This window comes from Maniola jurtina, chromosome 5 (genome assembly GCF_905333055.1).
Source record: "Maniola jurtina chromosome 5, ilManJurt1.1, whole genome shotgun sequence".
In the NCBI taxonomy this organism is placed as follows: Eukaryota; Metazoa; Arthropoda; class Insecta; order Lepidoptera; family Nymphalidae; genus Maniola; species Maniola jurtina.
Window position 1 is genome coordinate 5,923,592 of NC_060033.1, and position 26,817 is coordinate 5,950,408.

Below are 26,817 nucleotides of genomic sequence, written 5' to 3' on the forward strand. Positions count from 1 at the left end.
TGCCAATTTAGCGAATTAGTCGCTAGATTTGACGACGTTTTGAAGGAACGAGTGACATTTATTCACTTTAAGTGACAGAAAACATAATATAACAACTTTTAAAAAGTATCTTTTTACACATGAAATGGAGATCACGGTTTTACATGTTATGTAGCTCTTGGTCAAAATTTTAAAGGTTCTATAGGTTGTAAAAATGTTTGACAGTTAGTTATGTTAATTCAAAATGAAATAAAAAATGAGCTTTGTTATTTTTCTAATAAGTCTCATTTTCTAGTTAAAAAAATCGTCTTTTTGTTTTTGTCAATTTATTTTGTATCGATTTTCTATTCTATTGAGCTGCTCCCCACAACCCGCACAGCTGCAACGCCACCGCGCGGAAATCATCAGAGCGCGACAACGTGCTCTTTGCTTATCATCACATCATCATCTACATCGAATTTTGCCTACTTATAGTTATGTACCTATAGTGAATGTGCAGAAGGGTTTGTAATAGTTAGCTAAAAAAGTTAATAAGTGCTGATTGCACCACTATATACAAAATATAGCTGGTAAGGCCTAAGTTTCTCTAATAAATTATGATAGGAAGAATCTCTCATCTACAGAGTAGGTACAGAGCGACTACCGTCATCATCATCATCAGTCAACGAATTACGACCTGAATACGAATCACCATTGGCTCTCTCGGCGATTTTTCGTTTTAGGCACTTCTTGCTTAGCCCATAACCTGTCTTTTTCGAAGCAAGCCTGCGCCCCTGCGAGCGTAGTCATAAGGTAAATTCTTCACACCTATATAAACGGACACTAAGCGCCTCCGCACAAATGGCTTGCGTGTGTCGGTCTTCTTCGAGGCTGCAGTACATGATCTCTCGTTACAGCGAGACCTTTTCGGGGCTCTACCCAGTCAGCTGGCGGACTTTCGCACCGTCCAGTACCTACATATTCTGATTTTTGCGACTTCTTGCGACTTTTAACTTTTTATACGCGAGGGCAACATCTGGCAAATTTTCGTAGGCGTCATAGCGACAAACTGTTTTATAGAGTTGGCAACACAGAGTAACAAGTTTGCTGACTGCTGTTTGTAATTTGCAATTGTCAATTTGTCAAATTAATGTGAATTGTGACGTTTGCTGAACCTCAATCAAGTAAATTTCAATAAATTTTTACAAAATATAATTCAATTACTAATTTAAAATGTCGGAAAATGGCCACCATGCGTAAAAAGACTCAAGTTTCGTTTGTGATTCGCGACGAGGAAGAAAGGAGGCATAAAAACGGTGTAAGTTCTTTACAATTGGACCCGATACAGGGGAGGCTCTATTCAGCCGGTCGGGATGGGATTATCCGTGTTTGGCACACTGGGGGAGGTACACAGGACCGGTACATACAGAGTATGGAACACCATACCGACTGGGTAAACGATATAGTGCTTTGCTGTGGTGGTAAAAATCTTATAAGTGCATCCTCCGATACCACCGTAAAGGTATGGAATGCTCCTAAAGGCTTCTGTATGTCCACACTAAGGACTCATAAAGACTACGTACGAACGTTAGCGTATGCTAAAGATAAGGAACAAGTCGCTAGCGCTGGCTTAGATCGTGCAATATTCTTGTGGGATGTCAATACTCTAACAGCACTCACTGCGAGTAATAATACGGTCACCACATCGAGTTTAGTGGGCAATAAGGAGTCTATATACAGCCTTGCCATGAACCCTCCGGGCACAATCCTCGTTAGTGGTTCTACGGAAAAAGTACTCAGGGTATGGGACCCCAGAAACTGTTCGAGGCTCATGAAGTTAAAAGGTCACGCAGATAACGTCAAAGCGCTAGTCGTGAGCAGAGACGGGTCTCAATGTGTATCGGGAAGTTCCGATGGTACCATAAAGCTATGGTCATTATCACAACAGAGATGTGTGTCAACAATTCGAGTTCATTCTGAAGCCGTTTGGGCTCTCTTAGCCACTGACAACTTTACTCACATCATATCTGGCGGAAGGGATCGTCTAGTCATTATAACTGAACTCCGAAACCCAGACAACTTCATGATAGTTTGTGAAGAGACTGCACCTATTCTTAAATTGTGTTTCACTGCCGATCAGCAAGGTGTGTGGGTCGCAACGTCTGACTCTGACATCAGGTGTTGGAAGCTGCCACCTCTTAATTCACTAAACTCGGACATGTACAATCAAAATAATTACAACACGAATAATGTTTATCAAACACAACCTTTGCACCATATAGCTGGTGGAAGAGCCATAAAACACTACACTGTGCTCAACGGAAAACGGTATATATTAACAAAAGACACAGCCAATAATGTTGTTTTATATGATGTGTTAAAGGCGTGTAAAGTGGAAGATTTAGGGGAAGTTGACTATGAGGAAGAAGTAAAGAAGTGTTTCAAAATGATTTATGTACCGAATTGGTTTAATGTTGATTTGAAAACTGGTATGCTCACGATACACTTGGGGCAGGATGAAACAGACTGTTTCAGTGCCTGGGTCAGTGCTAAGGAGGCAGGGTTGACGACTGAGATGGATCAGAAAGTTAACTTTGGGGCACTGTTGCTACAAGCCTTGTTGGAGCATTGGAATCACCCCAACAGAGTGAACGAGGCGGGGCAGAAGGTGATTGGAAACAACTTCTTCAGTGTCCCATTGCACACACCCCTAATTTTTAGTGAAGTTGGAGGCAGAACACTTTATAGATTACAGGTATTTTTTATATTCCAATTGTATTAATTACCAGTAAGTAAATAATGTTTATGATATTAAGGGCCGATTTTTCAATAAATTTTATCTGATGAATAAATTTGAAATTTTAATGGTTTTTGAATAGGAAATCTGTCACACATAAAATTTATTGTTACAGTTTATCTGGCAAGTGAAAAATCAGCCCTTAGTATTTATTTTCAATTGATTTGTAACATTTTTGGTGGTGGTGGTGGTAATTTGACATATGTGGTGTCATAGGACATTTCTGTTCTAACAATACTCATTCCTAAAATGTGCAACTATAATAATACAATTATTATTAGGGTGCTAATAGAAGTCTGTCCCTCCGTCTGGCGGTCTGTCAGTTAGGGAGTGTATCTTATGAAAAGTTTTTTTTTTCTTATACAATGGTATGGAATCCTTTGTGTGTGATTCGTACTGCACTTGACCGGTTTTGAGAATTTAAAATCTTGTTTCCAGGTAGGTGATGCTGGAGGTGAGACTGAGAGCAATCTGCTCATGGAGACGGTACCATCGTGGGTGGTGGACGTAGCCATAGAAATGGCAGCTCCTAAGCTAAACAAACTGCCATTTTACCTGCTGCCACATTCCAGTTGTCAAAGCAAGCAAGACAGGCAAAAGAAGGTTCATTTACTAACATTTTTACAACTCCCGACCCAAAAGAGGGGTGTTTTAAGTTTGACGTGTGTATCTGTATCTGTCTGTGGCATCGTAGCTCCTAAACTAATGAACCGATTTCAATTTAGTGTTTTTTTTTTTTGTTGGAAAGGTGGCTTGATAGAGAGTGCTAGCTATAATCCAAGAAAATCAGTTCAGCTGTTTGAAAGTTATCAGCTCTTTTCTAGATATTACTGTAACCTTCACTTGTCGGGGATGTTATAAATATTTACACTTGTTTCCAAATTTTCCTTCCTCAAGTTATTTTGTTGCTAAAATCAGATTATGCCTGCAACTTTGTTCACATGAATTTACAATATTTAAATCCCTTGGGAACATTTATTTTCTATATATCTTGAAACCATGTTTGTGTAACTCTGTAAATATGTTTCTGTAGCTCATTTCATCAAAATTGGTTAAGTAGATGGGTCTTAAAAGGAAAACAGACAGACATACTTTCACTTTATAATTTTAGTATGATTTTTTTACTAAATGTATTATATTTAATTTATTCCAGGACCGATTAGTAGCAAACGACTTCATCCAATGTCGCAAAGTAGCGGAACACGTGGTGGAGAAAATCGTCGGCGGCGGAGACGTGAACGGAGCGAGCGCGGGCAAGAACAGTGAGGACAGTGCCAATGACTCCCCTGAGGAGAGAGTCGAGTTGCTGTGCTGTGATCAGGTATTTAACAAGAGTCTATGGTATTTCTCATTGCTGAGGGTTGTGTTTATTCAAATTAGTCTCATAATTCAAAAAACCGGCCATGTGCGAGTCGTACTCGCGCACTGAGGGTTCCGAACTCGGGTATTTTTCCAACATTTTGCACGATAAATCAGAAACTATCATACATAAAAATACATTAAAATCCGTTTTAGAATGTACAAGTAAAACCCTTTCATATTATGATACCCCACTTGGTATAGTTATCTTACTTTGAAAATTGAAACAAGTTTTTTTTTTAAATGATGTAAAAACAAATTCGCGGTTTCGCGGTTTTCACATTTATTACTGTACTTGTCCTATAAGACCTACATACCAGCCAAATTTTATGATTCTAGGTCAACGGGAAGTACCCTCTAGGTTTCTTGACAGACATGACGGTCAGACAGACAGACAGACAACAAAGTGATCCTATAAGGGTTCGGTTTTCCTTTTGAAGTACGGAACCCTAAAAATCACATATTCTTGGGATAATAATGCACTTAAAATTCACATGCTTTAATGATGAAAGAAAAAACAGCAGTTATTTATTTATTTAAACCACTTTATTGCTTAAAACTATGACAAAGAACAAAATACAGGATAGATTTACAAACAAAAGGCAACCTTATCACTAAAGTGATCTCTTCCAGATAACCCATACTTAAGAACTTATAGAACTGTAAGACGGGGAGTCGCAATGCAGTAGGTAGTGATATAACAAATATCAATTTTTCAGCATTTGCGTTCTTGCTCTGGGAATTGCAGAGTTGATCCAAAAACTTGATGGTTTCTTGTTTACCTATCGACAGATCATAAACAGAAACAAGTGAATTTTGGGGACGGGATTATTGACTTGTTGCCCAATATTATTTACACACTAGCTGTGCCCGCGACTTCGTTCGCGTGGAATAGTGACTTTTCGCGCTTTATATAGCCACGGACGCTCAGGCGCGAGGCGCCGTGATTCTTTAAATTTTTATGAACCGATTGACATGAAATAAACACTAAATCCTAAGTGAAGCTTACTACAATATATTAGTGAAAACCGTATCTAAATCGAATAAGCCGTTTCTGAGATTAGCGTGCACAAACACACAGACAAACAGAAAAACAGACAAAAAAAAAATTAATTACAATTTCGGGTTCGGCATCGATATAATAACAACCCCTGCTACTTTTTTTTTATATATTTCCATTGTACAGACACCACTTTTCTACAATTTTATTATATGTATAGATGTGTTCTTCTGACATTTTATTATATTTGCATGAATTTTGTGAATGTGGCTACAAATGTCAAGAAATATGTGAATATCTCAAGAATCACAGGTTTACAATAACTCTTATTTACGTCACTATGATGGTATTCAAACTGGTCAACTAAACATTCTAATGTTTTACCTGTTTTCTTTTTTAGGTATTAGACCCAAACATGGACCTAAGGACAGTAAGACACTTCATTTGGAAATCCAGTGTGGAGTTCACGTTACACTACAGAGTGCTGAAACAATGAAAGTCAATTGTTTTCTCTGTGCACTTGAACAAACAGTTGAAAAAGTGTTGTGTTGTCTTTGACCAAGATAAGGAGGTTTCGTATAGTGAGTTGATTTAAATAATTATGTTGAATGAGACAGGTCTGCCCGCGAAATTAAAATCTAATTTGGTTTTTCGCAATTTGTAAATTAAATACGACAAAGTAGGCTTATGGCATTCCAAATCCGACAATGGCAGTATCATCTTCACAAGATTATATAAAAAATTTTACTTGAAAGTGTTCAATTTAAGAAATTAGTCAAAATAATGAGTTCGACATAAGTTGCTCACAAATTAGTCGATACTACAACTAATTTCTTACGGGCAGACCCGTCTCATGCACCTTAATTTACCTATTGACCATTTGGACAGGGCCGCTGTTGACTACAAACTTTAGATCAGATGATAAAGTACGTTGGACAGACATAATGTGGACATAAAAGTCAAATACCACAGAATATTTATTAATATCTTCCTTGTACACATGGATCAATGAATGATCAGTACTGACGTTGAAATAAAAAGCAACTTTTGTGCAATAATAATAATATTCTGCTTGCATAGCGCTGCGGCCTGAAATTTAATAAACGTCTTTCTATTGTTTAAACTCTTTAAACTCTCTCTCTCTCTCATAAGAGATAACAATTGAGTTAACCGACTTTGAATGGATGCACACTGAGTATGATTTCCTGCGCCACATAGGCAGTGACCCAATGATATCGTTTTGGTGAAGTCCTTTGGTGTGTGATTTGTATATTCAAGATAATTCCTGCAAACATTGTTAAATGTTTGTGTTTTAAAAATCCCAATAAGTTGGGATGGATTTCGTACCTCGGAACATGCATGCATGTATTAAGTACGACTAATTCGTACCCAGTCTGCGCGCTTTCATAGTACTTAGGTCATATGTTCATGCGTGTTGGTACGTGTTCGCACGAGTCAAATTTATACTAAAACGCATACAAAGTTCGATCGGCCTTAGTCGATGCTGTCGAAGAAGCGTGCCACCAATTTTTTCCCCAGTGGTTTATTTCTCGGGTCGCTTGACCAAAGAGGGCCGGGCCTGGTATGACTGAAAACTCGTCTACGTTGCCAGAACATCGAAACAATGTTGTCAGAGTAAAACAAACCTTAATTAATAGATGTGACCTAAAAGTGCGTCCAGGTTATGTAACATGTTATAAATCTTGTTACATAACTCATCCATGTGTTATATTATGTGTATATCTACATGTTTATTATAATAAAATCATTTTGTTTAAACTATTGTGAGTGATATCCATTATAAATACATAATATATAAATGTTACGGCTGGACTCATGTGATTAGTGCCTGGTTGAGTTTCGAACCCGTCATGGGTCCTTTTTAACCTCCTACCCAAAAAGAGGGGTGTTATAAGTTTGATTCCAAGAGTTGTTCCCGACGCGGCGCGAAGTAGACTGAGGCACCGTCCTCGACACGCAAGGCACGCCGTGAAGCACTAATCACGTGAGTCCAGCCGTAAGATTTACATACACATACATCTTAATCATAAAAACCGTATTTATAATGATAAATACAGTTATAAAACAATAGTCTGGACTCTGGACTCTGGATGTACTGTTATAGGAGTATGAATACATTTTAGTTTTATAAATATTAAATATAAAACTTTGATAGACTAGGATTGTGGAGGCCCTTATAATAGTTCTTGAACTGTGTCAAATGAAAATGAAAGTAACGTTTTTCTGATGTATTTATAATTCTTAATTGTACTGTGAAGTTAGCAACTGAACTGCTTGGTGTATTGAAATGATGTCTCTGTATTGAAGAAATTATATTACAAATAATTGTAATAATATGACATTATTGTTTTTCATCAATCACGAAGAATCAAAATTCTTCGACTTCATTCCTCTGACGTAAAACATGTCTTGAATAAAGCATTATCTATGTAAAAAAAATATAGTGTTGGTAATAAGTATATTACTATTAATTATTTATTTTCTCTGACATTTAAGCAGGTCTTGCATGTTTCTTTAAAATAGGTTTTTTTGTTCATTTGTCAATAATAATATTAGTCATGCTATTCAGGTTGTAATTGTTTTAATATGTTTTGTTTTAATATCAAAATATTAATTTGAAATTAATTAACTATTAACTATTTTATAGACCGAGTCTTCTGGCGTAATCCATTTAAAAAAGCAGTCAGTTAGTCAGTCAACAAATTGGCTTATTTAAATAAATAAGACTAATTGAAATTCTACATTTACTACTTAAAACTACTTTAAAGAATCAGTTTAATAAGGGTTTTAAACAATCAGAACGAGTTTTAACTGTAACATAATTATTATGTTATACCTATCCAACTGTTATGTTCAAACAGTCTAGTGAAATAAGTCATTCCCTTTATTAAAACTTATAAAATTTAAATTCACTTTTGTTGAAATCTTGAACTGTACATTAAACTTACCACCAGTGATATGTAACTTGTACCTATCAGATTTTTTCAAATGATGTAAAATCATTTTATTTTAGTGCTAAAATGAACAAAATAAATACAATAAAAATAAGATGGATGATAATATTTTTTACCATAGCAGACATAGACATCCTTTCCCTCATATTAAATTAATGATGATGCAGATTATATTATTATCACTTATCAGTTTATCACTCTTGTGCCTAAAATATTAATAAAATTGTACTATTACTCTCGCCTAACTGATATGTAAAAAAATATAATAATAACTATGCTATGTTATTCTGTGAATATATCAACAACTATTCAAAGCTATATTACCTAACTATTAATTATTAGGTGTGTGTTCTAATCGCTCGCCAGTTTGTGTAGTGTTACCCAAAATGTATAATGTAGTAACTGGATTGCAAAATCAACTTATTTTTTAACCCCCGACCCAAAAAGAGGGGTGTTATAAGTTTGACGTGTGTATCTGTGTATCTGTCTGTGGCTAGTAGCTCCTAAACTAATAAACCGATTTTAATTTAGTTTTTTTTTTTTGTTTGAAAGGTGGCTTGATCGAGAGTGTTCTTAGCTATAATCCAAGAAAATCGGTTCAGCCGTTTGAAAGTTATCAGCTCTTTTCTAGTTACTGTAACCTTCACTTGTCGGGGGTGTTATAAATGTTTAATTTACACTTGTTAAATTATAGTAAGACATTGTACTATTGATACATAATAATTATAAATATGTCATTAATTATAATAGTAGTAAATTTGAAAACTTAAGGTAACTAAGAGACATGCATGTTGTCCCAGTCGTAGTCCAGTTTCGAGTGCATAGTAGTTAGTACACATTGGACCACATAAAGATTATTCACGTTACACCGTGCCGTGCCATTGAAGAGGCACGGCCCAACCCAAGGTCGCAAACTAGTGCTTTCGGTAGTCCATTTTTAGGGGTCCGTACCTCATAAGGAAAAGCGGAACCCATATAGGATCACTTTGTTGTCCGTCTGTCTGTCCGCCCGTCGTGTGTGTCAAGAAAACCTATAGGGTACTTCCCGTTGACCTAGAATAATGTTTGGCAGGTAGGTAGGTCTTATAGCACAAGTAAAGGAAAAAATCCGAAAACCGTGAATTTGTCATTATATCACACACAAAAAAAATTAAAATGTGTTTCAATTTTCAAAGTAAGATAACTATACCAAGTGGGGTATCATATTATGAAAGGGCTTTACTTGAATATTCTAAAACTGATTTTTATTTATTTTTATGCATAATAGTTTTTGGTTGGTTTATCGTGCAAAATATCGGAAAAATACCCGAGTACGGGACCCGATGTATGTCAAAAATGGGCCTAGGTACTTTTTTGGCCCTATTGACGCGGACGTAGCCCTGGGATCTGGCCCAGTGCCATAGTCGAACAAGTTATTAGCTAGCCGGGGCCTGTAACCTCCATTTTTATCATTTTCGATGATTACTATTAAAAAGAATACAGAATAGTTTGCATAGCGGCAATTAATAACGCGAATAATACTTATTAAGTTTGTATAATATGACTAATATTGTATGATAGAGAATTAACTGGTTAAATAACAATTTATATAGAAAATTTTGTTAATATTCCAAGGTTCACTAGGCATAAGAGATTTTATAAAAAGTACCTACTTATAGGTACATAACTGATCGTGTTAATAGAAATGCATAATATTAGAAATGCCTGCTGATAACATCGGATTTCGAATTCAGTATGAAAAATCGCAATGTGCGGTTCTCATGTAATATGCGATCAACATAGTTTAATCCTCAATTTGTTAGTTGGGAACATGCAGTGATCGTAAAACAAGTAGGTACCTACTAAGGTAGTCTAATCTGAAGTTGCAACATGACGGTCTGTGCAATCATACGCCATGTGTTTAGATTGAATGTCTCTGCGGTCATTGTACATTGTAAAACCCTTAAAATGTAAATGACTGGCTACCACTGACTATTATTATTACTAAGTATTTGATTTATCTCAAAAATGTAAAGGATAGGAAATGAAATTGAAATAAAGATGTTCATACAATTAAAAAAATGACTTTATTTTATACAAAGTGTACCCAGAACGCTTGCGAAAACAAAGACTAGATTACTGATAAGTGATAAGGTACCACAAAAAAACGCGATAGTTTTTAATCCTGTATTTTTTATAAAGTTCACAATATTACAATAGAGTATTTTATTATATTTGATATATATATTATATTTATTCGTATTTGACATATTAAATTATGCCTAAGTATAACTATTTACCTATTATTATATTATTATTGTATGTAAGTATTTTATTTTGGTATTTATTGGATGGTATTTGTGTAACTATTATTGTGTAGCACTTGTATTAACCATTTGAAATTTTTATACGACGTATATTATAAAATAAAATAAACTCAAAGCGCTGGATCGAGAAACTTCAGATTTTGCATGTAAACATGTCTCCTCTTACTATTTGAGATTCAGAAATCGTAGTAGTACCTACCTCCTTTTTTTTTGTTAAACCTAAAGTTTAAACCTCGCGGTAAAAAGCTAGTTTAGTTTACCTATCTCTATGTTACTCATGTTTACTACACTCCTTTTTTTTTTTCTCTCGTCTGGCTTTTACAATGTAGCCAAGTTTGTAGTTATTTGTAACAAGTTAGCTAAACTATACAAGACGTATGGACCCCGTCTGTGCCGGCGCTCGCCGACATACGCACGGCACCCCCTTAGAGCGCTTTCCAGTCAGTTTTAACAAAAAAAAAAAACACTCCAAAAAGTCACAACACGCGCGCCAGCAAACGCCACCACAGACGAAGTCCTACTACACTCCATACTTCGAAATTCGAATTGCTTCGAAATGGCTTCAAATTTGGAGCACTTGAAGCTTGAAGACTAAAATTGACTTTGTCTACAAAAAAAATATAGCACAAAACGGGTAACATTAGTATAGTAGCACGGGTTTTTTCAAGTTTTGCTGTAAATATATTTTATGATAAGTACTTATATTTTGCAGTTTATTGTGTTCACAGATGAATGATATTTTAACGAATTGAACAATATTTACTAGGATATATTACAATGGTAAGTACCCAATTGTTTTTTCGTTAAATATGTATGGAAGTGTTGTTTTTATATCTTTTTTTCAAATAAAAAACGCTTTAATCTGATACTTAAATTAGTTTTTGCCGATGCTTGATTCTTTATCATTTTTATGCCTTGAATAATCAGTTGTACTATTAGGAGCGTGAGTGTTATTTTCAGTGAACCTTCGTGACATATTTCTAAAGTTAGCCGTGACCAATAATCAGCAAAAAGTACGGGCAGCTGTCAACTTGTGGCTTGTCAGTTGTCAAATAAGAAAATAACCTCGAAAAGTATGAAATATATAATTAATTTTTAAAATTATCAGATAATGAGTGCAAGGCTAGTAATTCGTTCATTAATTAGAAATATTATACAAAAACCTTCCTACAACCATAATAAAGTAACCTGTAGCAGGTTATTTGCCAGTGTTTTGAGCGTTCAAAGTCGCTATTTTTGTACTAAGAAAAAGGTCAAAGTTGTTGAGAAAAAACATTGTAATATTGGTACAATAGGTCACGTAGATCATGGGAAAACTACTCTGACTGCTGCCATAACTAAAGTTTTATCCAAAGATGGGTCGGCGAAGTATGTTTCGTATGACGAGATTGACAAGGCACCGGAGGAAAAGGCGAGAGGTAAGTCGTGCTAATAATGATTAGGTATCTAATCTCTGTGTCCCTTTTCGTACTAAGAGGGGACCCGTCCTTAGTAGTAGTAGGTTAATCGTGATGATGTTGATAAATCTTTCAAATCAATTAAAATTTCTTAGACCAATAGATTTCTTTATGGATAATATGGGTAAACACTGCAGATTTGTGTTCATTTCAATCACATAGTTAATTTTCTGTTTTATTGGCTCACTCAGGGATAACGATTAACGCGGCGCACGTCGGTTACAGCACAAAAACACGTCATTATGCACACACAGACTGCCCTGGTCACGCAGATTACATACGTAACATGATCTCTGGTGCATCACAAATGGATGCAGCAATACTGGTCGTAGCTGCCAATGACGGACCAATGCCACAGACGAGGGAGCATCTGCTATTGGCCAAACAAGTTGGGATACAGTATTTAATTGTGTATATTAATAAAGTGGATTTAGTTGATGAGGATGTAAGTTAAACATTTTATATTTTGATAAATGACCATTGGACACCTATTACTAAGCCTCTGCTGTCCGTCTGTCCTCCATATGTGAGCTGTATCTCGTGAAGTATAGAGAGAAGCATGTACATAGAGTCAAAATTTTTATCGAATGTGTATATCTATTACTGTTACAACAAATAAAAATTTCAAAATGGCCGCCATAATAATGAAAAAAAAAGGATAAAGTGTTATCTTTATATGATAGTACAGACCCCTTTGTGTGCAAGCCCGACTCGAACTTGACCTATTTTTCCTAATTAATGTTGATTATTTTCTCTACTTCAGATTGTAGAGCTGGTAGAAATAGAGATGAGAGAAATGCTGTCGGATTTTGGTTATGATGGAAACAAGGTGCCAATGGTTTTGGGATCAGCTTTAAAAGCTCTAAATGATGACAACTCAGAGATAGGTAATAAATTATGGTAACTCAGATAATCTCAATATTAGTGCTATTTATCAATTTCTTTGCTCCGTCAGGGTGGAAAAAATTATAGTCTGGCATGTTGCAAATTGCAACACAATGCTGAGATAATGGATGGATTGAGCATGATGCATGCATGCACACTTCCTAGATTTACTATTTTTTCTTAGACCACACTTATAGGTAGTTAAAAAAATAAAATAATTTAAGTTTTTGTTATATTTTGTTAAATCCTTTTCTATAATATCGTACGAACCCATTTTCTGTATTTAGCAGGTCTAATTTATAAACAACTAGTGTCCTATGACTTTATGTTTTTAAAACCCTTTGATTTTTCGAAGAAAAAAGAAGCCTGTTTGTCTCCAGGATCTACTAAGCTATCTCTGTATCAAAAAGATCCAAACAACCCACGACCAAAAATCAAATTCACCCACGACATCGTCCAGGTGTATTAAGGTCCTTTGAAAATTCCCAAAACTGATTTTCTGGGACAAAAAGTAGCCTATGTTCCTCTCCAGTATACAAACTAATGTCATCAAAATCAATTAACTATATTATGGACTGTGATAAGGTAAGATAGATAGGCAGACACTCGCATTTAAATTATTAATATGGATTAGGTATAATGTGTGATTTATTTATTTATAGGTGTACCATCAATACAAAAACTTCTAAATACCATAGACAATTACGTCCCACCAATCATAAGAGACCTAGAATCACCATTCCTAATGCCCATCGACAATGCATTCACAGTACCTGGTCGAGGTACAGTGGTAGTTGGTACAATCAAAAGAGGTGTTATGAAGAAAAATGATGAAGCAGAATTGATGGGATTTGGACAAAATATTAGAACTACATTATCAGACTTACAGATTTTTAGATCCAGTGTGCCTGAGGTTTGTAAATTCTTTACTTTTGATGCAGTTTATTTCTAATCTTTTCTGTAAAGACCACCAACAGACATTTGGGGCTTTGATGAATACAGATTTTCTCAATTTGTATTAAATACTAGCTAAAAGTACTCCTCTAATACTTTTTAGGCTCCCATATCCTAATAAATAAGACTTGGTCTTGACCAAGAGTATAATATTGATTTATAGATTTTTTAATAATAAAGTGTGTAATAAAGCATAATTATTCTCTATTCCAACAGCTCTTTCTGAGGCACGCTCATTAGTACTAACGCGTGCCAATAAAATAAAATAAAATTTTAAAAAAACCAACTTCAATAACTACAACCACTAAAAAGTAAAAAGTTAAAAAATAATTTAATTTATTACCCAATATATTATGTATTACATATTTTGGATTTGTATAACATTTTTTGGAGCTGGTGCCAATTAGTGTGACAAACTTACAAAAAAAAAACATAGGTACAGTTACAGAGAACCTCCTCCTTTTTTTCAAGTCGGTTAAAAAAATGAAAAGAGCGGCGGTAAATAATCGTTCGTTCTCACCTACACACTATATCTGTGTATATAGTGTCAGTGAGACAGAATAATTAGCGCCGCTTCGTTTCGTGTCTTAGTCTCGTCTTCATCTTTAAGTTCTTTTGAAACATTTCCAGGCTATAGCAGGCGATAACGTCGGTGTTCTACTCCGAGGTATGAAGCTGCGAGCAGTAGAGACGGGCATGCTTCTCTGTGCGGCCAGAAGCGTCACTCTCAGTAATCATTTCAAAGCGAAGGTGTACTTCTTGGCGAGGAGCGAAGGCGGTAGAAAAAAGCCGATATTCTCCAAATATTCACAACAGATGTTCAGTGGCACTTGGAATATTGCCTGTCGGATAGATTTAGGTAATTGTTTCTTTCTGCTTGCTTTTTTTGTACACACAAGATAGCCCTTGACTGCATTCTCACCTGGTGGTAAGTGATGATGTAATCTAAGATGGAAGTGGGCTGAGCTGGAAGTCGTATGGCAGCCATAGCCCTTTGGTTTCTACACGGCATCGTACTGGAATACTAAACTGCTTGGGACACGGCTGCCGATAAGGTGGTAAATAGCCACGGCCGAAGCCTCCCACCAACCAGACCAGAAATTATAAATTTCCAAACCCCTGCCGGGAATCGAACCCAGGGCCTCCCACAGCACTTACCACTGTGCCAGGGAGGTCATCGAATAGTATAATCCTTGTCCTGAGTTATATTCATGAGACGTTTGAAATTCTGAAGTAGGCAAGTATAAAAAGTTTATGTGCAACACCAAACAGCTCTCCTAAATTACTGAAAAGGATCGTGTTATTTGGCGCGTTCATTCTCGTGTCCACTTATTTTAAGGTGCTCTTATCAAATATTTTCTTCAGTATTCTGCTAAAAAGCACAGAGAATGATAAGTTGGTCAAGGAATGAATTTAAGTCTTTGAGATAAACACACACGCACATTAAAAAAATCCATATTTCCAGAACCTACCATGGATATGATGATGCCAGGCGACCACGGCGAAGTATACTTGACCCTTTTAGAATCCATGGTGATGACGCAAGGCCAGCCCTTCACGATACGAGAAAACAATGTGACAGTCGCTACGGGCATAGTGACTGATACTTTGAAATCCGTTGATGTGCCCAATGGGAAGTTAGGGAAAGTTGTACTAAATCATGATAAGTAGGTAATACCAGTAAGATCAGTCTATAAGGCCATGTGAACGACGTGTTTAGTTCAAAATTTAAACCACTTCAACTGTTCCACTTTTGTATGTACCTACCTGTTTTGTTTTGAAAGTGGTTTCTGGTATGATAAACGTTTAGGCCTACTAGGCTTAAACTTATGACAAATGTAAATATGAAATTAGAGAAATTAGAGTAAGAGTCGTAATACTTAGGTCGTTAATAAATTATTTAATTGTTACTGCTTTTTCATTTAGTTATTTTGAACCTGATTAGAGATTGACTCTCTGCTTACTGAGTAATCTGCTTGTATGTTATAAGTCCAGATAAATTGTCTTTCAGCGAAAAGGTCATTCTGATAGGCACCCGTACTTATTAGTTACGGGTCTTCAACAGCTGGTATATATTACTGAACGACAAAGCATAGAAGGCGTGTTTCTAAACTGTCACTGAGTCAGCCAATCACGGCAGCACGGCTGCTAGTGTTACGTGACACAGTCGGAAGACACACACGGAACAATCATGAGCTTGTCGAGACTTACGCTAAATAGTTGAAGTGTGGATAATTCTAATGATAATATCATTCAACTGTAGTACGCGACAGGTTGAGATGGCAATCGGGATGGGAAGCGGGGGGACGCCCCGCACACCCGCAGCGGGTATAGGGGTGTGTGGGGCGTCCCCACCCTGGTTGCCATCTCAACGCTCCAGCAATACGTGGGGCTGCAATTGCTTGTATAGTATGGCATATTATTGTAAATTCAACAGTTGAAAAGAGCAACCGCCGAGTTTCTTGCCGGTTCTTCTCGGTATGAACGGCATTCCGAACCGGTGGTAAATTATTTTAACGACTCAAAAGCACTTGTAAAAGTTTAGTTGAATAAAAATCTATTTTATTCAACCGGTCGCGCACACGTAAATCGCAACTGGTTTTTAATTGTTCCTAAGTGTCACGTGACACTGGTCGTCGCGCTGCCGTGATTGGCCGACTCAGTGACAATTAAGGAGTTATATAAGAATTGAAGACACGTGCGGTAGATAGAGTATACAAGCACCGATCAAAAACATAAGGAAAAATTTCTTTATGCTATAATGGAGCGTACGGAATTATATTTCGTATGCTTTGTCGTTAAGAGGGGTCTTTCCGTCACTAGCTTCATATAAACGTAGTTCCAATTTCATTTGAATATTAAGCAACCAAAGTCCATGAAATTTTGCAGATATATTCTAGAAACTAATATCTATGTCTGTGGTTTTCCAGATTTCTGTTAAAATAATCGGTTTCAAAGTTACGCGGTCTTAAAAATTTACATACAAATCTTTGAGCCCATGTAATTTTACAACTACATATTTTTAGAAAAATCTAAAACACCACAGACACAGATAGGTATTAGTTTCTAGAATATGACTGCAAAATTTCATGGACTTTGGTTGCTTAATATTCAAATTAAATTGGAACTACGTTTATATGAAGCGAGTGACGGAGAGAGTCCTGTTAACTGGTACTTTTTCCAAGCTGAATGGCAGAATATTCTTAAAGGTTTATATGTCTGTGTCCTGAGTAACGGCGCATCGCGGAGGCGGAATGAAATGTTAAGACACATTTAAACCTGTGCGGAGTGCAAATAGGCACGCACGTCACGTCGCATACTTTTGGCGTGTAAATCCGCTCCTCAATCCGCCTTACGCGATGCGCCGACACTCAGGACACAGACTTATACCCGTAATTCACAATCATTACTATGAGGTTTCACAGTGCGCTCGAACGCAGTGTAGGTTCCACCAATCAGATGACTATGTCACGTCAATTTACAATGATCTGATTGGTGGAACCTACACTATGCGTTCGAGCCCAGTGAGACCTCATAGTAATAATTGTGAATGCGGCCGTAAGAAGGCAGCACAAAATAAAACTTCAAGCATGTTTTTTTATCATTAGGTATATATTTTTTGTCAGAAGGTAATTAATATCGTGCCAAAACAGTAACAAATTATTAGTAAGAAAAAAATCATGACTGCATCTAGCATGTACTACAGATATTGAGAAAAACAATACTCTACACGGTCAGAAAAGGACAACATTTAACACTTATTTCACAACATTTGAACAATACAGTTGGCGTAGTACAACACTATTTTATTTTTTAAATCGTGAACTATAATTAACACCAATACGCCTAATAGATACTGTATTTCTCTACAATTTTTATTTATTTATGAGGGTAGTAACGAGCAAATTGAACTGTTAAAAATATGTATAAGCCCCAATACTTTGTCGTCTTCATGTTAAAAATTGATCTTTAAAAAATTATTTAGTATATAAGCGTAAAAAGTAATTTAAACAAAAATATTCTTCTAATTAGCTAACAGCTGCTTTTACAAAGCTTAACAAATTTTTTGTACATTAAGTATCAGTTAAAATAGTCACAATTCATTTATATAATATAAAATTTCATTGGCAAGGAATAAAATTAATGAAATAAAATTTTAGTCAGCACAAACAACAAAAATAAACATTTAATTAAAAACTTACAATAGAGCATATTGACTTTCTTCGATCGTCGAATGAATGTCTTTATAGGTTAAAAATTTATAGGTCATAAAGAGGCAAAGATGTAATAGTAAGTCATATTTTTGTACACAAGACACAACGTTTAATTTTTGATAAAAATAGTAACGTACTCATATGAATTATAATTACACTTATCAACAATAATTTCCAACAACTACTATTTGCTCATAAAGTTTTAAATATAATAAGTATTAAAATTTAGGATAACAAAGAAAATCACTTAATATTTACAATTTCTACTAAATCGTTTTTAAAATATACCTAGATATGCGTTGTTCACGGAGACGAGCTAATACCTAACGAAGTAAGGAAGCGCACGTCATTGGTAAGGAATCGTACGTTCACTTTGCAACCAAAATGTCAGTTTCATCAGTCACTTGTGTGGGGACGTCGTATCGTTTGGTATTCCTTACTAGTTCGGTATAAATGCTAGGAACGTCGAAAATAAGGCAAAGTGGTTTTTTTTATCAACTTTGAGAATGATTCAGATTCAGAGTTTAATTTTACCATCAAAACTTTGATGTTTTATTTATTTTTAAACTGCTTGAAATAATTATACAAATATCTCACAGTATTTTTATTATTTTTATATTGATACCACTTGGGTGAAGGCTGGGCAAAAGCTATAATCTATTAAATCTATTTAAGGTAATATTTTGTAGTGAGCAATATGTCACACACACTGACCAATATGGTCAGTGTCTCCATTTCATTTTAATTCATTGCGCAAGAGAGAGCACCCCTATTAGCTCATCTTCGTGAAAAAAACAAACTAAGTCTGTAAATTTTTACAACCATAGGCCGTGCACTAAGTTGAGCGCAAAAGCGCGTATCAATTTCTGCGAAATATAAGAGCACCTTTACGTGGCGCGGTCATGACACGGCCACACTGGCAACATTATTTGATTATTATTGTTCACCAGTTATACCACTTCAATTTGCACGTACTACCCACATTATAATACTGCGCTCGCAGACCGTCCTCAGAGATGACCGTTTACACTCCAACAATAATTTACCTGCGCTAAGTTCAGTCTGTCACATGCCTCTATCTAAACATTAATCACAATAATATTGGCCCGAGAGAACTCGTAGGAAATTTTGGAGAGGTGTTCGATGAAAATTATAAGGCCTCCTCTCTTACCGGTCAACCAGTAAAGTACACCTTGTGAAATTTCAAATATCATATATCTAGACTCTAAAGCCGAAATCTTTAGAGTGTACTATGACGTTTCTCAGGCTTTAAAGTTAAAACGAGATAGATTTATGTTAAAAAAATTGAGGTTTACTTTACCATAGAATGTTAACGTAAGAGAACCGCGTAGTAAACTTTCATTCATCAAAGATGTTTCTGTCATAAATCTGTCTTAATTTAATCCTATCGCTGAAAATCTCAGCTAGTGAATATAAAAAACAAAGGGGCGAAAAAATGCCGGAAAAAGACTTATTAAAAAATATTATTAACTTTAACTTCCCAACACGTCCTGTTTTCACCATATGTGAGGGTGTTACAATGGCAGATGACGGCGATCAGAAATATTTGGCTGTTCCGCCTAATATTCAAAAAGCCAAGGCCTGTTTACAAAATCAGGCAACAGGAGACCCACTATGCGTACTTTTAACTTTAATGAAACACCTCCAAATTTCCTATGGGCTCTCTTGCCATATTGTTTATATGGAGCTAACACGGAGAGAAGACATGTCAAAATATTAATCATAATAATTATATAATATTTAGTAATTCCAACTATGTCAAATGCTATTACTGTCGGCAAGTGAAAGTGAGCTACACTTAATATTATTCCTTGGTCCATGCGACATCGACAGCTTGTTGGCATCTTATGAAATAATTCTGTTCCATTAACAATTTTTAATTTGAAAAACACTTAAGTGTTGGTACTTTCTAAATTTCGATATTACACGTCACAATTACAACTAAACACAAAATAGTAAACGTACACAAAAATATTATATGGATTACCCACGTAAATCGCCTGATAATTTATCCTTCGAAATAAAAGAACTCATGACACTATAGTAATGTTTGGGGCAATAACGTAGATAAGATAGTACATATTAACATATTCGATACTTAATTCCTTATTTTTCTGTATTCTTGCAGAGAAGTCATATATGGCGCTATTGCGATGATAGCGCCATATATGACTTCTCAGAACTGCATTCAAGAAGTTTCGTTAGGTAGGTACCTATAGGTAATTATCTGAATTATTTCGTTAATTATTCCGTTTCTTAAAAAATACAGTTTTCGCCCGTGGAGCCGTGTAATATCGATAATAATCTAATACCATAGCACACCGTAAAACATTACATCGCGCTTCCAATACCATGGAATTAAGTTTTAATAAGCTCATAAAATTCGTTATTCACCACAGACAGTATATTTATTTTGTATTAATCTTAAAAACACCTAAGTATCTTTTATAACGGACAGATCCAAATATTTTTTCACATGAGATAAGGACTAGCGAATACTTTAATTCAACTAAGTCATCGTTTCTTAACTGATGTGCACCCCCTGAGCAAGTTAAAATGGAGATAACCTATTATTACTTATTTTATTTATTGGAAGTAATCAATAGGTCATTTCCTTAGTAGTTGATTAATATTTGTTTATTAATCAACAAATAATTTCGTTTAAATAGGGTGAAACAAGTAGATGATAATATCACAATCCCTAAATTCATTAATAAATTGAGAGTCTTCACCTCCAAGTTAAGAAACGACGATAACAAACACTTGTTTGTATCTACGTAGCATCGTTTAAACAACAAATAGTCATAACAAGAAACAAAATATTACAAAAAAAAACAGTATGTAAAATAAAATACACACACTATCAATCGGTTTCGAAATCAATGGCAGTGTGCAGAGTTGACAAAATGCTGGGGTAGACAATATCTCTAAAGCGAAAGTATTTGATTTTATATGTTTGTCTAGTACAAAAGCGTTGAAATATACATTCAGCAATTAGATTCTGGTGTAGATATTCAGTTGTCCACGGTAATTTAGTCAGGAACTCATACATCTTCTTTTTCTAAAGATATAAAACCTATATCTGACACCAAGAAGGTACATGCAAAAAATCAGATGTTTCATAATCTTCTTGGTATCAGTTACAATTCTTTTTTGTACCAAAAGTTATAAAAATATATCTTTTATCGTAATGAGAAATGTCACTGAACATAGCGGACTGGATGAGATTTCACACATTTAAACAGATGCAAAATTTATACCTTCCCAATACATTTCCCCATAAGAGTATAGTAACAACAGAATACCAACTTTGCGTAAATCACTTAAACTTAAACATAGAAATACATTAATGGTGTCGGGAAGAGTTAGCACCACAATAAAAACTTATTCGATATAGGTACGTATGCACAAAAGAACGATAGATAAGATGGCGCATCGTTAGTTCAGCAACAGAGCAAACCAACAGGTAAATTATAACAACCCCCTGTGCCTCGTGAGTTTAATAATTGTGCACCCACAGCGCTATCGCCTGTTAAAAATCGCACGCGTGTGAAAACTTTAGTAGCAAGTAGTGACGACCTGCGATTGTTAACAGGCGACAACTCTCGCCTTCCATACTTACGCAGTAGCTACAATGTAAAAAAACTTAATTCATCGACGCTTACAACTAGAAAAATATTTTAGAAATTCTCACTTACATTTAAGAGGAACTGGCAAAATAAATCCTGTATTTTTTCCATTACCTTCAAACTCAATTACAGAAAAAACCCGGTATTTTGGTCCGCACGTGTCGAAAATTCATGATGCCATTCCTATAAAAATTGGACAGAACCGTACGCGAATCGGCGAGTAGCAAAAATATTAGTTACGTCTATGAACGCTAAACAACCGCTGAAAATATATCAAGTCCACTAAATATCCGATAGAAAAACCGCCTATTGTTACGGCAAAACCTCGTACAAGCAACGTTAAACTTAACCAACTAAATATAGTAAGATTATAAATCGTGGTGGCAGCCCTACGCCGCGGGCTCGGCTCGAGCGCCTATCACATGTCTCGGGACTCGCCACCGTTATTGTCCACAATCATGCCTCTACGCTACACTCGCAACTTATACAGAACCTCAGCTCTAACGACGACGATCCTTAGTATCAAAAAACAGTGATTAAAACTTTTTATTAGAATAGAGTATTTGTGCAAACGATGCAAGTATTAGCGCCCGAACGGGGCCTCTAATTGTTCATAAGACATCAAAACGCCGCTCGACGGCGATACAACTAACCGACCCACATCCCGAATCGAAAGGACACCGATATTATGCTATTTAATATAAAAGTTACAATATTTCAAGAACTCTTTAACCATGCACGGCTATAAAACATGTGACTATAGATTCGTACGTAAGCTTTAGAGCCGTAACCGTCTAACTTCACCTAGTGACGAAGACTCCTAACGATATCTTTACACAACTAGCATCGTTAAAAATAGAATAAAAAAAACCGACTACGATACACAATCTTGCAGGAATATCTACCTAACAGTGAGTTAAGAATACTTTTTAGCTACTTTTTTTCTCGATCAGTTATGTTTTTTCTTTTCTATAAATATCCATTTCGTAAATTATTATCAAATTCGATAAAGCTCTAAGATTGATCCACATTCACGTAAATAAATTCTCAGACGTCTGAGACGAAACGAAGCGATCTGTATCATTACAAGGAACACTAATATTAAAAATAAACTCACTGGATAATTCCACTTTCAACGATTAACATCGAGATATAATAGCTTCTTCGGAAGCTACAGGTGTCTTTAAATTATAAGAGAAATATATTCCAGTCTTGCTAAAGGTACTTCCCCTAAGCGCATTCTAACGCGAAACTAGCTTCATCAAACTAGCAGTATCGTGCTTTGTACATTTAGGATTTTAGGAGCAAACTAACTATAATAGTTAATAACACTTTACTAGTATTTGTTAACAGTTACCATAAGAACGGGGTCCTAAATAGTTCTTTGCAAGAACGCTATTAGTGTCTAGATCCAATAAAATATTTCGTTTATAAAATAGCTGATAAATAAACAATACAAAATATTCGCTACCAAACTCGAGCAATTTCACTATCTACGAAAATCTAGCGTTTATATAATTATATCGATTTATAAGGTAATTGGTTATACGAGTACGTATATTGTGTATCGGTAGCGTAAAAGAATTCTTGAGCAATTGACGTGACGCAACACCTGCAAGCGGCGCCCAGCGTCATGCGACATAATATTATTTATATGGGATTTTGACCAGATACGCCATTTAAATATAAAATGTATACCGCAAACATTCAACATATGAATATTTTAACATATTATTTGGACGATTCAAAGTCAAGTTGAAGAAGTCAAGTTGCTTTTTACTTTATTTTTTTCATTCTTGTCCCTTACACTTGTTATTTATCATTCGCGACACAAGAACTGTTTCTTGTGTCGCGATTGTGTACTACCACTTTTATAAGTTACACCGATGTACCTGCGCAGAAAGATGAATTTTACTTTGAATGGCGTGAAAATATCTCAGCCAATCATAGCGCCCGTATGACCGCTATTGGTTGTTGTTGGCTCCCGCCATATTTTGTACGCGCCAATTATGAGTTAGATATCACGAGTTTTAAAATCACATTCGGTTTTAGTCGACGTTAGGTTGCTGTTTTCTGCGCAAGCGAATTTTGCCGATGCGGCTTATGAAAGTGGTAGTTAAGAACTAAATTGAAGTCGAATTAAAAATGTTATTATAGAGGAATTTAGTAGATAAATAACTGGTTCGACTCACCAAAGCAACATTGTTATTTAAATTTAAAGAATTCTTTTATGTTACCGATCATAATGGTGCTGTCCACATTTTATGGTACGTTCACACTGTGGGCCAACGCAGGCAAATACAGGCAAGCGCATAGATTAAAAATCACAAAGGTTCCTTCATGTTTGGGAATAACAGAGATCAGTAAGATTAGTATGACAGCGAGGAATTCTAGGATAAAATTTAAAAAGATTTGCAATATTTTGTCAAATTAGGTATTCCCAGGTGTTGATAAAAGAATTACAATACAAGATACATAGTCGTAGATATTTTTAATATCAGACATTTGTGCTATGGCAATGTTAACTCCATTTTTGTGTAACATTGTGTTGGGACACAAATGTTACCCAAAAATATACGTATCTTTGTGATTTTAATCGTAGTGTGAACATACCATTAAACTTAATAAAATAAAACTATGTTAGTGGCCAAATTTCTAGATTCATTCACATCTGGAACATTTGGCATTATCCTACAGATAATACATAATATAGACAGCGCATAAACTTAAGTCCACAGATAAAATACATTTTTTTTAAATATAGGACGAACTTTTGACATTAGGAAATATAGAATCACTTAACATTTAATATACCGTAAGCGTTCATTCTATTGGTATTAAGTACTGAATGATTTTGGTTTAGTATCTTTCATACTACATCATGGACTTAGGACAAATTCATTATAATTAGGAATATATCACACAATTCTTATAAGATATGCTGTTATAAGCGTTGGTCACATAGAAATTCAGAAATTCATATGCTATAAATACGTTAGCGAATATATTATTAAGAGAACTTAACTTGTAAAGGACTATCTCATTTTAGAGATGAATGCAAGAAGCGTGGTTTATTAATAGTGTGGTGAGACAAAAACGTGAACAGTTAGTTAGTTAATTTGGAAACGTAAGATGACAAGCTAATATTTAATTCCCCTTATATGTTGAATTTCTATACGTATAAACAGTTCAATTCATTACCAAGGTCTGCAATTTTTTTGAGTTCAAATATATTAAGCTGGAAAATGGAAATGTAAAAGCACGGCATAACATGCTACGCCAGCATATTTCCTGTTTTATTTTGTCATTTATTTAATTGAGCTTTTTGAACAGCAACTAAAATGTCAGCCCATACTCCTTATTCTCAGATAGAACTTTATTTAATGTAATCCCGTCTTTACACCATTACAAGAATAAGATAACTGAAAATCAAAAAACCCCCGACAGAAAAACCTCTATAAGACAACAAGAAAGCTGAACCGATTTTCTTCCATCATAGCTAAGAAACACTCTCGATCAAGCCACCTCTCAAACAAAAAAACTAAATTAAAATCGGTTCATTCGTTTAGGCGCTACGATGCAACCGACAGATATACATGTCAAACTTATAAGATCCCTCTTTTTGGATCGGGGGTTAAAAAGACGATTGTTTCGACTCACGTTTATGTCCCAACCAAACGTTTTTGGAACGAAATGCACCGAAAGCTTAGTCTATGCTTTATGGACGGAAGGAACGTTTTGAGCTAACAAAAGTACGGGTAGTAGTCGATTGGTGCGTCTCATATATGGAAAAATACACGCTAATCGCACGACGCCCCGCGACCAAAAAACACTGAACACACCCGACGCTACGTCGCGTCGAGTGACATCTTTCTAGTCATATAAATTGATTTGATTGAAGTATTATGTCGTTTGGCATCGGGTTGGGTGGCGTGTTATAATCAAGCGCAAGCCACACTGCGAGCTATAGATTTGCTTGATTTTTGACGATCGACTCGCGTGATCGATATGTAAGCAACAGACAATCGCTATCGTATTTTTTGTCGATTACCACTATGGTCTGTGAATCGTTTTTGGCGATTAGCAAATCAATAAGTGACGTATTTTATAATCTTGATATTCATTCATTGTTAACAGCAACGATCGATAAAATCGAATATATATCTGTAAGAAGCTGACAGATCTTAAGCCTAGTTCGGACTACATTAGTGTTTTAGTCAAGTAGCGAGTAATTTAGTAACTAAATGAGTCTGAACACCAAAAACTTAGTTGAGTAGCTTAGTAAATTATTTAGTCGAGTCGATCCATTTTATTCTATTTTTCGGTCTAGTAGCGCCCCCCACCACTTCTAAAATACTAAATTAGTTGGAACTAGCCTTTATTGATCGTCAAAACACATCATTTCGAGCGACAAAAATTGAGCAAATCTGTAGGCGTAACTGTTAATTTAGAAAACTTAAACCTGCTATTAAATGATTGCTCAGTTCCGTCAGGAAATATTATTTAGTACCACTTTTTACGTGGCTACTGCTAAATATACCCGAATCATCTGATTTTTCTTTATTTAGTAATCATTTCCATCAACCGTGATTTCCGTTAATACTAAACTGGTATTTCGTATAAAAGACGGGCGTTGACTGGTCACTAGATCATTTACATAGTTTTACGGTGGTATTAGCTCGCGTAGCTTAGCTTAACTCGCATAGTTGATTGAAAACTAAGCTAAGTAAGCTAACTTAGTTCGCGGTGTGGCCTGCGCTTTATGTCTCCATCCTCATCTTATTTAAGACTCTTTCAGTATAACCTGCATAAAAGGCAAACAAAGAATTGACAACTTTTGCTGTTTTATAAAAATTTTACTAACAATACCTTCACAAGCTTTCCTAGATTGTCTATTATGTAGATAAATGGCAGTTTTAAATCGAAATGTAATAATCCATTTTAGGGAGTATATTTTTTTAGTAAAGATATGTCATATTTTGTTACTTATAGGTAAGTCAGTAGATGCCAAAATTTAATTTCGTAAATAGGTATTAGGTACAACTATGTAATTTCGTAAATACATATTATGTTTAATTATAAATCTATATCGAAGTAAATAGGTACATATAGTAATAAGTATTAAAATGGAGGTAGTTGCCAGTTTTTTGTTCATCTTTTACGTCGCTTATATTGAAGATTTAGTTTATTCCAAAGTTCACAGCCGTCATACCCTAAAGCCACGATTTTTTTGCATTTTTAAATTTATGTATTATATTTTTT

The 26,817-nt window shown here is 35.3% G+C and overlaps 1 protein-coding gene across 2 annotated transcripts; it reads left to right on the forward strand.

Moving 5' to 3' along the window:
• Nucleotides 1–1,088: 1,088 nt before the first annotated feature.
• Nucleotides 1,089–15,601, forward strand: LOC123865740 (WD repeat-containing protein 48 homolog). 2 transcript variants are annotated; one of them, XM_045906957.1, is made up of 9 exons: nt 1,091–2,713; nt 3,194–3,358; nt 3,909–4,096; nt 11,623–11,813; nt 12,044–12,297; nt 12,616–12,739; nt 13,400–13,650; nt 14,322–14,550; nt 15,157–15,601. In XM_045906957.1, the coding sequence occupies exons 1-9, from the start codon at nt 1,202–1,204 to the stop codon at nt 15,360–15,362; spliced, it is 3,120 nt and encodes a 1,039-aa protein (XP_045762913.1). In that variant the 5' UTR covers nt 1,091–1,201; the 3' UTR covers nt 15,363–15,601. The 2 variants fall into 2 exon arrangements, with proteins under 2 accessions (XP_045762912.1, XP_045762913.1); XM_045906956.1 differs by lacking the exons at nt 11,623–11,813; nt 12,044–12,297; nt 12,616–12,739; ... (1 more) ...; nt 14,322–14,550; nt 15,157–15,601 and adding an exon at nt 5,515–5,639 and having other exon boundaries at nt 1,089–2,713; nt 3,909–4,076.
• Nucleotides 15,602–26,817: the final 11,216 nt, after the last annotated feature.

Excerpts from the sequence above, each read along its gene's own strand:
- LOC123865740 (XM_045906957.1), top strand. The coding sequence starts at position 1,202 with ATGGCCACCATGCGTAAAAAGACTCAAGTTTCGTTTGTGATTCGCGAC. Across the intron at positions 4,097-11,622 it reads GTATTTAACAAGAGTCTATG|TCGCTATTTTTGTACTAAGA; the intron begins GTATTTCTCATT and ends GAGCGTTCAAAG. Across the intron at positions 12,740-13,399 it reads TGATGACAACTCAGAGATAG|GTGTACCATCAATACAAAAA; the intron begins GTAATAAATTAT and ends ATTTATTTATAG.